Genomic DNA, 14,408 nt, shown 5'->3' with positions numbered 1-14,408 from the left:
ACGTGACACTTGCCTTTCCTTTTCCTTTGAGTGATTATTTTTTCATTTGCTTTTCTTGATAATTTTATTTTATGATAGAAATTCTACAAAAGACAATTCATTGTACTAATATATCATTTAAGCTAAAGACTAACAATTAGACAATGCAAGAATTAGTTCAAATTGAAAACTAGGGTCTTAAAGTAAATTTACCAAAAGCATATATGCATTTCAAGTGAAATTAATAAGAGTCATTTTTATTAAGAGGGATGATAGAGACCCAACTATTTTGCCAAACTTTAGGCCAACTTTTGCCTTATTTTTTAATTAAAAAAAAAAAAACAAAATGAAAAATGAAAAAAATGTGTGAAGCAATAGTATTTTTTTTGGTATTTAAAAAAAAAATGGTATTTTTCTTCATAATAATGTTATTTTTTAAAAAAAAATTAAAAAATAAGCATGACTTAGTGGGCTGCAGCAAAGAACATCAATAAGGAACGAAAATACTTCTATGATTGTGATACTAGCAACAAATCAAAGAAATTTTCTTAAAACAGTAGATGCTATCTAAGGTTTTAAGGAAAAACACAAAATAAACTTAATTCTGAGTATTCTTATTAAACAAACTCAATAATAATCAAAATCTGCATTTCTAGAGGTTATAGCATGTATTAATTTACAGACTCCCAAAACCCAAAACCTAATAAAACACAAAATAAAGTCGGTTATTGAAATTCTACGAGGCCCATCCGGATGGGATAAACCCCCGTTCGGACGGACCCTCCTAAAACTGAAAAGAAAGAGCATAAAACAATGAAAAATTGAAAATAACATATAGACATTCGGACGGCTTGGACGGCCTGCGAACGGACGTTATTTTGACCTAGTAAACATCAAAATTAGCAAACTCTTATGAAACATGACTTTGTAGATCTTTAAGTTAGCTTTCCAAAACCGCAAAAATTGCTCCAATTGAAGGTCTGAAACTATAGATATGATCTTTTTAGTAGCTCGTCATGTGCGAATTTTTTCCTAATTATCGCTGTTCTTTATGGAATCCTTAATTTTTCGGTCTACATCATTCTTCTTAGGTCGGAGAGAATTCACCCTCAAATTCACATCCTTATCATTAATGTTTGTAGGAGTTAATTTTCACCCAACATTACAAAATTAGCTCAAAGTTAAGCAAAATAGTGGGCCTTTAGCATTTTCTTTTTATTAAACCGTGCGGTGCATTGTAAGAAAGCACTAGTTTTGTTAATTTATTCACCTTGGAAATCATAAACTATCCAATCATGTAAGAACCAGTGCTACTTTTGTTTTTTTCCAAACCCTCTCAATAGCTCTCCTCTTTACTCAGGCTTATATATATAATAAGGAAAAGTTGAGGGCCACACAACTGGGCCATGTGAGTTATCACATTGATCGAATTCCCAAAGCAAGAATCTTTAAACCAAGATTTTACATCCTTCTTCTCCAATCCATCATGAGTTTTTTTCACAGCTTTTCCTCATCTCTGAGGAGCATACCTACAGCATCATCATGGTTCGAGGCGTATGTAGCCCTCTCCACATCTATGACGCTTTTGCAAACTGCGATCAATCAATTCATACCGGTGAGTGTTCGATCATACATAATGTCAAGATTGAAGAGCTACTTCTTTGGAATTGGAACTGAGGCCGCCGTCTCTAATTCTCTCGTCACTCTAACCATCCCTGAGATGTGGGAGAACATGGGTCGTAACAAACTCTATGATGCTGTCAAAGAATATCTACCTTCCAAGATCAGCAGTGCAAACAAAAACCTCAGAGTCGGCATGGGAGGAGGTAAGAAGATGGCAATGGCTATCGAAGGTGAGGAATCCATCGTCGACGTCTTTGACAACATAAAGCTTACATGGAGTTGTTCCCATAATCAGAAAGATCGGCAACCGATCCCGAGTCCTACTCAATCATATGCGAGACCCATGTATGTGTTGTGTTTTGATGAAAATCATAGAGAGAAAGTCATGGATTCTTATCTGCCTCATATCTTGAACAAACACAAGGTCGTGAAAAAGGGAAAGAAGGTTTTGAAGCACTACACGAGGACGAGGGGCTTATGGCAATCATCCGTGCTGGAGCATCCGGCAACATTCGAGACGGTTGCCATGGAACCCGCTTTGAAGAAGGCTATTCTGGATGACCTGGATCGGTTCCTGAGGAGGAAGAGTTTTTATAAAAAGGTTGGGAAAGCTTGGAAGCGTGGCTATCTGTTGTACGGCCCTCCTGGAACTGGGAAAACCAGCCTCATTGCAGCTATGGCAAATTACTTGAAGTTTGATGTCTATGATTTGGAGCTCAGTGCTGTTCACTCCAATGCAGATCTAATGATGTCGTTGCGTAATACATCTAATCGTTCCATTCTCGTGGTTGAGGACATAGATTGCAATAGAGAGGTCAAGGATCGATCAGGAGAAGATGGTGATCGTGCTCTAAAACGCCAGTTTAAAAGGGTTAGTGTACGTTTCCCAAAAACATCCTAAGATTTTTCGTTCAAAATTCATACATTCTTTGAAATAAGATCCTAATCTCGATCTATTATTTTATGGTCTTTAATTTGTCGATATTAAATTTGACACATCATGGAAGCGAGTGGGATAAATAGTATATATGAGAAATAACAATATTACGCTTTATTAGTCTCACATGTCTTATTCCCTAGTGACCAAAAAGATAAGCCTCAACTTAGTTTTATGGCATAAAGTAGTGCAAAAGTGTAATATTGTTATACACTCTATTTTAATCTCGCTTTGTTGATGTGGTTTTTTGTCTATTGCTTATTTATATGCTTTTTGTGTTGTTTTTTCAGTTCACACTCTCAGGTCTACTAAACTCCATAGATGGTTTGTGGACAAAGGGTTCAGATGAGCGAATCATTGTGTTTACTACCAATCACAAAGACCAAATAGATCCAGCATTGTTACGTCCTGGCAGAATGGACATGCACATTAACTTGTCCTTTTGCACCGTTAATGGGTTCCGAATCTTAGCTTCCAATTATCTTGATGTCCAAAGTCACCCGCTCTTTGAACAAATTGATCGCCTGTTAAAGAAATTACAGGTCACTCCTGCGGTAGTGGCAGAAGAATTAATGAAGGATGATGATGCTGATGTTGTTCTTTCAGGATTCATTAATTTCCTTGAGCGAAAGGAGATGGGAGGCGATGGAATGACGGATGTAGGTGATGAAAATGAAATCTCACTCTGTAGATCAAATAAGATAGAGATTGAAGATGGTGAAAATAAAATCCCGCTCTGTAGATCAAAGAAGATAGAGATTGAAGATGAAGATGAAGATTTCGATGACGATGAATTTGAAGATGAAGATTTTGATGACTACGAATTTGAAGATGAATATGAATTTTGATGGCAAACAAAGAGCAGACTAGTTTGTGTTACAAATTAATGTGCTTTGACTTGTTAACTTTTACTTCTGGTTGTGTTTTACGGAACTCTAGTTTGTTGTAGGTGAAAAAGTGTGTTGTAAAGCTAGTGTGTGGTTCTAGAACCTACTTTTGTAAAAGCTTCTCTAATCTTTGCTTTGCGTAGCTGCTCAAAATCAGAATGCAAGAGAAAAAAGGAAAGTAGAAAGAAATTTTTTTTAAAAAATAGAGAGCTCATTTTGCAGAAAAATCCATTTCTTCCCTGTTTTTATTCCTCTATTTTTCCCCTGCTTTGTGCACATTTTCTGCAGAAATTCTGCAGCGACTTCCTCTCTTGTTTACTTGTGTTTCTTTTGTCTAACCTACTGCCCATTGAGAGGTGTATTGCTGAAACATCCAGCCAACAGTATGAAAGAGTGCCGTCTAATCCTACTATGATCTATATTTTATAACGATGAAGTAATTTTAGAACCTATTTTATCTTAATGAATTCAATTACATTAAAAAAATGAAATCATCAATTGAGCCTGAATTAATTTACTTGTATGTAACCCTAAATGATTAACACATGATGGGTTTTGAGCAAAGGAACAATTTGAGAAAGCCAACTCGTATAATTGTTGGGACCTTCCAGTTTGACGTCAACCATATGGAATATTTGGAAGTGTAAAAGTATGAGCACTAAAAATGTGTGAGCGCTCTGATACAAAGAATGGATGCTCCCTTGATCATTTGGGAGGTCCATGTTTTGTCTTATTTATAATATAAGATTACAGTGTTTGTCTTACAATATACATGGGATTATGGGAACTAGTTATGACCGAGTATATATACATATAAAAGGAATGGTCCGTATATACATATGAAAGAATGCTGTATATATGGAAGGAGCCGTTGGTAAAGATCACAAGGAAATAAAGTCTATATAGCCGTTGGAGAAGAGTAACAACTTGGAGATTATACAGTTGTCTGGCTTATAATTTCACCATCCCGTTTTCTGCACCTCTTTCAACTTCTCTCTTGCTTTTTCAACTCGATCTTTGTTTCTCTTTTTAGCTCACACTGCACATCTGCTGCTGAAGAGAAAGGAAAGCACAGCTTTCCTTCTTCTTGTAACTTGTTCATTATCTCCTACGGCAGAAGATAAAGACAAAAGAGCAGCTCCTCTTGTTTTCTCTGCTAGTGTCTGCTGCATTTCACGTTCCTTGCCTTTCTTTCCGTTTTTGTGACACCTATCCAGTGCAGATGGGTTTCTGCTCGATCTTGTTCAACAATTAAAGCATTTCTCTTCTTTTACTGCCAACATGAGACAAAACACTTGTTTCCCATTTTTTCTCTTGCAAAGTTGGTCCACGTGACACTTGCCTTTCCTTTTGGCTGATTACTTTTTCATTTACTTTTTTTTTTTTTTTTTTGCTGCTAGAAATTCTACAATTAAAGAAAATTCATTGTATTAATATATCATTCAATTAAGCTAAATATTAACTATAAAATGCAAGCGTTATAGTGCAAAATAAGTTATGATAATGCTTATTATATATATATTATTAAGAAAATGCACACTTTTAAGCTATTATTAGTTATTTCTTAAACTTTGGAGCTAAAATGCAAAATAATGATACTTTATGGGAGTTGAAGATATTTTTCCCCCAAGTCTTTTATAAATTAGTGTGAAAATTATTCATAATTAATAATTTTTTTATAAAATGTATGTTTGGCAATTTAACCATTAAGTAATTAAATTAACTTGAAAGAAATTTGAAAGTCATGGCCTCCTGGCCGGCTAATAATACTTGTAGTTGTAGCCTAGGTAGGTAATTGGAAAAATCCATTGCAGTGCAAAATTTGGCACGCGTAACCTTACCAGATGCCAGATGGGTTCCTTTCATCGATGTTTTTGAAAGCATTCCCTTTGACCAAATCCCCTCCAATCCATCCTCCCCTCTCCCCCCGTAGTTTGTCTGTAGTGTCTATTTTGTTCGCTGCTTGCCCTAGCAAAAAAAACAAAAAAAAATAAAGGAAAAAAGAAGAGGTATTCTCAAATTGGGCTACTATAGGTTGCAAGAGAGGACAAAGAGATCAATCAGCAACACCCTGTCATACCTCTTTGGTTTTATAATAAGGTGGACTAAATGACAAGTACTTTAAATAATAGGAAAATATAAATTTACTTCTTCACTAAGAAAGCAATTTCAATTTTTTTTTTTTTTTTCTCATAAGTTTGTTAAATCCGACTTTTTAACTCTTTTAAGTTGTTCTCATTCTCCGTTCAAAATCTTCTAAAATTGATTGTGCAAGATTAATGCCATTTTGTCATGTTAGTCTAAAAAAATAAAAACAAGAATAGGCCACCCCACAAGGGTGGTGACTATCCCTAACGTAGGGATGGTTCACAAGAGCACTCTAAACTGTTCAAATAAAAGTGAGAAAATTTATTTTATTTTGTTACATTTAACGTTGTTATGTCACACAATAAATATATGTAGCCACATTATTTAAAACTTTTAAATAACTTAATTTCCCCAAAATTAATGATTGGGATTTTATGAGCTCTATAAAGTCGAATATCCTAAAAACATTAGAGGGTCTCAATTCATCATCTTTGGTTTATTCACCTTGGAAATCATAAACCCTCCAATGTAAGAAGCACTTTTGTTTTGTTTTGTTTTTTTCTTTTCTTTTCAAGCCATCAATAGCTCTCCTCTTGAACTCATGCCTATATATGAGAAGGAGACGTTGTGGCCCAACAGCAATACAAGAAACCTTTAAACCAACATTTTACATCCTACATTCTCCATCATGAATTCTGTTCTTCACAGCTTTTCCACGTCTCTGAGGAGCATACCTACAGCATCATCATGGTTCGAGGCCTATGTAGCACTCTCCACATCTATGATGCTTCTGAAAACTGCGACCAATCAATTCATACTTGTGAGTGTTCGATCATACATCATGTCAGGATTGAAGAGCTACTTCTTTGGAACTGTCGCCGGTGTCTCTTCTCAGCTCGTCACTCTCACCATCCCTGAGTTCTGGGAGAACATGGGTCGTAACGAACTCTATGATGCTGTCAAAGAATATCTACCTTCCAAGATCAGCAGTGCAAACAAAAAGCTCAGAGTCGGCATGGGAGGAGGTAAGCAGATAGCAATGGCAATCGAAGATGGAGAATCCATCGTCGACGTATTTGACAACATGAAGCTTACATGGAGATGTTCCCATAATATGAAAGATCAGCAAGAGCAAGATTCGCCAAATTTCTTACGTCGTCGGCACCCGATCCCGAGTCCTACTAGTACTAAATCAGAAGGAGGCCCATGTACGTGCTGAGTTTTGATGAAAATCATAGAGAGAAAGTCATGGATTCTTATCTGCCTTATATCTTGAACAAATACAAGGCCATGAAAGAGGGAGAGAAGGTTTTGAAGCACTACACGAGGACGAGTGGCTCATGGCAATCATCCGTGCTGGAGCATCCGGCAACATTCGACACGGTTGCCATGGAACCCGAGTTGAAGAAGGCTATTCTGGATGACCTGGATCGGTTCCTGAGGAGGAAGAGTCTTTACAAAAAGGTTGGGAAAGCTTGGAAGCGCGGCTATCTGTTGTATGGGCCTCCGGGAACTGGGAAAACCAGCCTCATTGCCGCCATGGCAAATTACTTGTTTGATGTCTACGATTTGGAGCTCAGTGGTGTTCACTCCAATGCAGATCTGATGAGATCATTGCGTAATACGTGTAATCGTTCCATACTAGTGGTTGAGGACATAGATTGCAATAGTGAGGTTCGGGATAGAGCAGAAGAAGTTGGTCATCATCATCCAGTAGATCCCACGTCTAGCAAGGTTAGTGCATGTGTCCAGAAAACATGATTCAAACTTCAAACTACTTTCTCATCTTTACTTTATAAATTTCACTTATTTAATGATATATATGTTGTTGAGTAATGCTAGATAATACGTCCAAGAGTTTATTAAAAAAGACTTCGGAATGTCCAAGGTCAATTAATCTAAGATTAAGGGAATCCTTTGTACTTTTTATCTTTTCATCTATTTGCATGTTTTTTGTGCTGTTTTTGTAGTTCACACTCTCTGGTCTACTGAACTCCATAGATGGTCTATGGACAACCGGCTCAGAGGAGCGAATCATCGTTTTTACTACCAATCACAAAGACCAAATAGATCCGGCATTGTTACGTCCCGGTAGAATGGACATGCACATCAACTTGTCATTTTGCACCTTTAATGGGTTCAAAATTTTAGCTTCCAATTACCTTGATATCCAAAGTCACCCACTCTTTGAACCAATTAAACGCTTTTAGAGAAATTACAGGTCACACCTGCAGTAGTGGCTGTAGAATTAATGAAGGGTGAAGATGTCGATATTGTTCTTACTCGACTTGTTAATTTCCTTGAGCGGAAGGAGAAGAAGGGCGATGGAATGAATGACGCAGTGGATGAAAACGAAATCCCACTCCAGAGATCAAAGAAGATGAAAATTGATGTCAAAGAAAGATCAGCAGATTAGTACGAAAGAGCTGCCCTCTAATCTTACTATGATCTATATTTTGTAACGGTGAAGTAATTTTAAAACCTACTTTACCTTAATGAAATCAATTCGAATAAAAAATGTAATTTGATTAATCATAATTAAATGATGAATTGAGCCCGAATTAATTTTACGTGTAAACTGATTTTTTTTTTTTTATTCATAGAAAGTCTAGCATACTCTAAATCCCTTTACTTACTTTTGCGCACGAATATTATCGAGAATTTGCCTACGTGGACCGATTTTTTTATTATAATTTAATTTTAATCAAAGAGCTAGGCACAATTAATTATATTTTCAGATGCGTATCTTTAGGGTCTCGAATCTAAAATAGACTGAGAATTAATTGGGGCGGGAAATTCATCAAATTGAAAACTAGGGTCTTCTCAGAAAAAAAAAGAAAAAGAAAAAGTAAATCGATCAATATATCCTATATAAACTTTGGACGGCCTTAATTAATCATTTTGGTTTACTTCCAATTTCACCTTGAAAAACATAAACCGTCCTATATATATATATATATATATATATAGAACCCCGGCCCATGCCTCATCACTGGCGCCCCAATGCCCCACTAAAAAAAATTTGGAGAAAGTCCATATACCCTTTTCAAATTACCATCCAATTGATAATGTCCTTCTTAAACTTTAAATTGCGACAATGTACCCCTCAAACTACTAAAACATTGTCAATGTCCCCCTCATTGACGAAACTACCCTTAGTAAAATTTAAAAAAAAAAAAACTAAAATTTCTGAAAAAACCTAAAATAAAATAAAATAAAATCTTTTTATTAGAAAAAAAAATTAAAAAATTTCGTTTTTTTTTTATATTATAAAAATTGAAAAATTTTCGTTTGTTTTTTTTTTTTTTAAGAATGTTTTCTTTTATAATTTTTAAATAAAAATTTCCGTTTAAAAAAAAATTAAAATATTTTCGTTTAGAAAAAATTAAAATTTTCGTTTTTTAAAACATATTTAAAAAAAAAAATTGATTTTTTTTTAAAATAAAAATTTCGGTTTAAGAAAAAATCGTTTAAAAATTAAAATAATTTTTTTAAAAAAATTAAAATTTTCGTTTAATTTTTTTTTTTTGAATTTTAGGGGTATTTTTGTCATATTGATAAATATATAGGGGCATTTTGATCTTTTTTGCTAGCTTTGGGAGGATATTGACAATGTTTTGGTAGTTTGGAGGGTACATTGTCGCAATTGAAAGTTTGGGGAGACATTGTCAATTGGGTAGTATTTTGAGGGAAGTATGTTGACTTTATCCAAAAAAAAATTTTAATAACTCTTTTTGGCCCTTGGGGGTGGCTGGCCACCACACCCGTTGCAATTTCTTTTTTATTTTTTATTTAGTTTTTATTCTTGTAATTTTGATTTAAAAATTTACAGAAGAAGGGCTGCCATACCTACATTTGATAGGCTAAATGTGAAAAAATGATCGGCATTTTTATAAATTTTAAGAGCAAAAAGAAAAAGAAAAAAAAATTCAAAATTAGACACGTACGAGCCCGCTGCGGTGTTACATGTGTACTTTTAGTCATATAAATATATAATGAGGCAGACATAATTATTCTTATATTATAACAGGGCTAGTGTACTTTTGGAATAATGTTTCCCGAAATACCGGTGCGTGGCTCACAAATGTTGCCCTTATAAAACTATTGTGGCCTCTTTTATAAACGCTAAACGACAAACATTTTGACTGTACTAGTCTAGAAAGTTCAAAAATCATTCCACCAATAATTGTTCCAACCAATAGTTTGCCCTTGTTTTTTTTTTTTTTAAATAAAAAATCTTGCTCAGTAAATTAAGTTATAAATTTAAATTAATAATAAATGGTGAATGTTGCTTTTCTTTTGATAAGAAACCACTAGCTTTCTTCTTAAAGCCATCGAAAGGAAAGGCTTGAAAGTTGAAACCCACCGCTAATTAATTTGTTCCGATCAAAAAGAAGACGCACAAAATCCTCCTATTCATCCACCTCACCGACCGATGGATCCCATCATCTCAAGTAGAGCTGTTAAGTGAGCGAAGCGTCCCGCGAGCAAGCTCGGGCTCGGCTTGTGTTCGACTCGAATATTAAATGAAGCACTTCATGAACACAAATCCTAGCTCGAATATTAAACGAAATAAGTTCGGCTCGACTCGACTAGGCTCGTGAGCAAGCTCGTATAAGCTCGTGTGTGTGTATATATATATATATATATATATATATATATATATAAACTAAGTAATACATAATTAATTATAAATCTCATAATTATTAAAATCTTAAAATTGCATTTATATTTAAGCGTTAGAGAATGAAAAATTCTAAACCCTTCGTGATCAAAGAGAGAGAGAGAGCAATCATTAAAAAGACATCGATTCAATTAGAGCAGACCCAAACGAAAGGAAGAAGAATCAAACAGAAACTATTGAGGGAGATTGCAAAAGGCATAAACTATTGAAGAATCATACAGACCCAAACACTATCACTACCTGTGTGATGAGCGAGAGTGAGAGAGTCAGAAATGAGAGTTCAGGTGGAAGATGCGTTGTGACTGTTGAGGGGATTGAGAGAGACGTTGAAAAAATAGTTTTTTGTAGGGGGCGTTATCCCAATGCAGTCTAAATGCAACCTGTTAACTTGTCCCACATTGTTAAGAAAATATTAATCTCCAAGTTTGCTTATCTATAAAAGGATGCATATCCTCTCTCTTTGAAACCAAATGTCTTGCTGTATTGACTCAGGCTCCATACTCGACTAGCCAGGTTAAGCAAATACTCATATGCAAACTAACTTCTTAAGCCGTTTAAGAGTACTTTACGTTAATTTTTTTTTTTTTGCTCAATTTTTTTGACTTGCCCTTGAGCTCGATTCGAATTCGAGCTCGAGTAAAATTTAAACGAGCGGCTCGTTTACACCCCTAATCCCAATGACAAATTGTCATTTACGAGACAATAGACAAGCAGTGGACTGTAGAGGGTACTTTCGGTAAAGAGATGGAAAAAGGCTGAGCAGAGTCAGCAGACAAGTGATATATGGATAGGGAGTTCGGTTTGGGGAGAATGCTACACCAAAAACGAAATTCCATGGAAGGATGACGCGGATCCGCGGAGGAGTGTGGGCCAAAGAGAAGAAAAAATAATGAAAGGTGATGTACGGGAGATAATGCATGTGCTTGCTGTGGAAGACGGTGCTCAAAAGCCTCGTCAAGGTATCTGAGGTACATCAAACATGACAATCCATCTAATGAAAACGATCGACAATCCAATAATCTTTAAAGCAAATATGAATGAATAAGTATACCCCCACTTCCTGCAAATCGTTTGGAAGTATTCTCAGCTTCTTCCCCTTTTCAGCTTTTCTTTCCTCCTCCTTATTATAGATTAATAAGGGTGGAAGAGAATCTTTGTACGTAGGATTCTCTCTCCTTTCTCCCTTTGAAAAGCCAAATGAAAAAAAGAGAAAGAAAACCATCTGCCCCACTACTTCTCAAAAGATATCAATGAAGAAAAATAGTAATAGTTTTTGAATGACTTAATTCTGATCGTTAAATTAAATAATTATCAAAATTCTAACTTTTAGATTAAAGTTGATTTTAGTGATAACCCAGTAAATCCAACCTAACTATTTTATCATCCTACGGTCGAAATCAAACTACAATCTCAAACAATATCGTCGAACGGTGAATAAAAAAAATGGTCCAACGTAAGAACCAGTGCTACTTTTGTTTTTTTCCAAGCGCTGAATAGCTCTCCTCTCGAACTCAGGCTTATATATAATAAGGAAAAGTTGAGGGCCAAACAACAAGGCCAGTGTGAGCTATCGCATTGATCGAATTCCCAAAACAAGAACCCTTTAAACCAAGATTTTACATCCTTCTTCTCCATCAATCATGAATCCTGTTTTTCACAGCTTTTCCTCGTCTCTGAAGAGCATACCTACAGCATCATCATGGTTCGAGGCCTATGTAGCCCTCTCCACATCTATGATGCTTTTGCAAACTGCGACCAATCAATTCATACCGTTGAATGTCCGATCATTCATCGTCTCCAGATTGAAGAGCTACTTCTTTGGCACTGCTGCTGATAGCTCTTCTCACATCACCATCACTGAGATCTGGGAGAATATGGGTCGCAACGAACTCTATGATGCCGTCAAGGAATACCTACCTTCCAAGATCAGCCGCGCAAACAAAAACTTTAGAGCCGGCAAGTTGGGAGGAGGTAAGAAGGTAGCAATTGCAATCGGAGGTGGAGAATCTATCGTTGATGTCTTTGAGGACATGAAGCTCACATGGAGATATTCCCATCAGAAAGATCAGCAGCAGCAACCGCCGATAAATCCATCGTCTCGTAAGCAAATGATCCTGAGTCCTAATGATCAATCAGACGCAAGGCCCAAGTATGTGCTGAGTTTTGATGAAAATCATAGAGAGAAAGTCATTGATTCTTATCTGCCTCATATCTTGAACAAATACAAGGCCATGAAAGAAGGGGAGAAGGTTTTGAAGCACTACACGAGGGCGAGTGGGCCATGGCAATCATCCGAACTGGGGCATCCGGCAACATTCGACACGCTTGCCATGGAACCCGAGTTGAAGAAGGCTATTCTCGATGACCTGGATCGGTTCCTGAGGAGGAAGAGTTTTTACAAAAAGGTTGGGAAAGCTTGGAAGCGCGGCTATCTGTTGTATGGGCCTCCTGGAACTGGGAAAACCAGCCTCATTGCAGCCATGGCAAATTACTTGAAGTTTGATGTCTACGATTTGGAGCTCAGCAGTGTTTTCTCCAATGCCGATCTGATGATGTCGTTGCGTAATACGTCTAATCGTTCCATTCTTGTGATTGAGGACATAGATTGCACTAGAGAGGTCCGGGATCGATCCGAAGAAGATGATGATCACCCTCTAAAACGCAGGTTAAAAAGGGTTAGTGTGTCCTTAAAATCTATTGCTTTTCTTTCCGATCATCCTTATTTTTTTTAAAAAAAAAAAAAAAAAAAAAATTATTGTTATTCAAGTTGGAAAAAAAAGAAGAGAAATTACATAAAAAGTAAAAACAAATGGCGAGCAGCTTTACAAAAACAAAGGGTGGGCAACCCTCTTTTCCAATCATCCAATCATGATCTTTGGTGGTTCTTTTTTCCAGTATCTCCCTAACTTTTGCTTCTTTTTCCAGCTGTAAATACCAAATTTGCAAAACTATTGGAGTGGCCGATTACCTTTGCAAGTATATATATATTCTATTTATTTATTATTATTATTTTTTAAGTAAAGCTACTCATTACTTATTTATCGCACTCATTTTTCATTAATTGACATGACTGTTTTAATTATCTTTCAAAGTCAACAAGTTTTTTCAATTATTAATTTTTTTTTTTTAAAAGTAGAACGCATCAACTAATATATGAAATGAGTGTAATAAATAAGTGTAAGAATAACATTATTCTTTATTTTAATCTTAGTTGTCTTATTGCCTAGTGGCCAAAAAGATAAACCTCAAGTTAGTTTTCAATAGCACAAATTAATTGCAAAAGAGTAATGTTATAAACTCTATTTTTATCTCATTTTATTGTTGTGATATCGTCAATTAGCCATTGAAATCTTTTCTTTTTCATTATAACAAGAATTGATTTAGGAATTGTTTGGAAAGTGTGATATATAACATTTCTTGTTAAGTAATTTTTTTCTACAAACTAATGACATTAGAGTGTCCAAGTTCAATTAATCTAAGATTAAGCTAATCATATGTACTTTTTGTCTTATTGCCTATTTATATGTTTTTTGTATTGTTTATGCAGTTCACACTCTCAGGTCTATTAAACTCCATAGATGGTTTGTGGACAAGCAGCTCAGAGGAGCGAATCATTGTGTTTACTACCAATCACAAAGACCAAATAGATCCGGCATTGTTACGTCCGGGTAGAATGGACATGCACATTAACTTGTCCTTCTGCACCATTAATGGGTTTCGAATTTTAGCTTCCAATTACCTTGATGTTCAAAGTCACCCACTCTTTGAACAAATTGAACACTTGTTGGAGAAAGTACAGGTCACTCCTGCAGTAGTGGCAGAAGAATTAATGAAGGGTGATGATGCTGATGTTGTTCTTACTGGACTTGTTAATTTCCTCAAACAAAAGGAGATGGAGGGCAATGAAACGAAGGATGTAGTCGATGAAAATGAAATCCAACTCCGAAAATCAAAGAAGATGAAAATTGAAGACGAAGACGAAGATGAAGATGAAGATTTTTGATGGCAAACAAAGAGCAGACTAGTATGAAAGAGCTCAAAGAAGGGGGAGTAAAGAGAGCCCTATAATCTTACTATGATATATATAACGATGATGTAATTTTAGAACCTATTTTATCTTAATGAAATGATGAATTGAGCCTGAATGAATTTACTTGTATATAATCCAAAATAATTCTTCTGCATTCAGTGATCACTAGGAGTGTACAAG

General features: G+C 35.6%; 2 protein-coding genes and 1 pseudogene across 3 annotated transcripts; all 3 read left to right on the top strand.

Moving 5' to 3' along the window:
• The first annotated feature begins 1,393 nt into the window (after positions 1-1,393).
• LOC132171754 (AAA-ATPase At3g50940) lies at positions 1,394-3,624 on the top strand. 2 transcript variants are annotated; one of them, XM_059583148.2, is made up of 2 exons: positions 1,394-2,473; positions 2,830-3,624. In XM_059583148.2, the coding sequence occupies exons 1-2, from the start codon at positions 1,466-1,468 to the stop codon at positions 3,385-3,387; spliced, it is 1,566 nt and encodes a 521-aa protein (XP_059439131.1). In that variant the 5' UTR covers positions 1,394-1,465; the 3' UTR covers positions 3,388-3,624. The 2 variants fall into 2 exon arrangements, with proteins under 2 accessions (XP_059439131.1, XP_059439129.1); XM_059583146.2 differs by having other exon boundaries at positions 1,394-2,479.
• Positions 3,625-6,202: 2,578 nt separating this feature from the next.
• On the top strand, positions 6,203-7,905 carry LOC132168403 (AAA-ATPase At3g50940-like; annotated as a pseudogene).
• A 3,775-nt stretch (positions 7,906-11,680) lies between these two features.
• On the top strand, positions 11,681-14,331 carry LOC132171285 (AAA-ATPase At3g50940). The gene is made up of 2 exons (XM_059582569.2): positions 11,681-12,873; positions 13,746-14,331. Exons 1-2 carry the CDS (start codon positions 11,839-11,841, stop codon positions 14,199-14,201), a joined length of 1,491 nt encoding a protein of 496 aa, XP_059438552.1. The 5' UTR covers positions 11,681-11,838; the 3' UTR covers positions 14,202-14,331.
• Positions 14,332-14,408: the final 77 nt, after the last annotated feature.

Source organism: Corylus avellana, chromosome 1 (genome assembly GCF_965113065.1).
Source record: "Corylus avellana chromosome 1, dhCorAvel1.hap1.2, whole genome shotgun sequence".
In the NCBI taxonomy this organism is placed as follows: domain Eukaryota; kingdom Viridiplantae; phylum Streptophyta; class Magnoliopsida; order Fagales; family Betulaceae; genus Corylus; species Corylus avellana.
The sequence above is the reverse complement of the archived record's forward strand: the minus strand, read 5'-3'. Positions and strand labels throughout refer to the sequence as shown.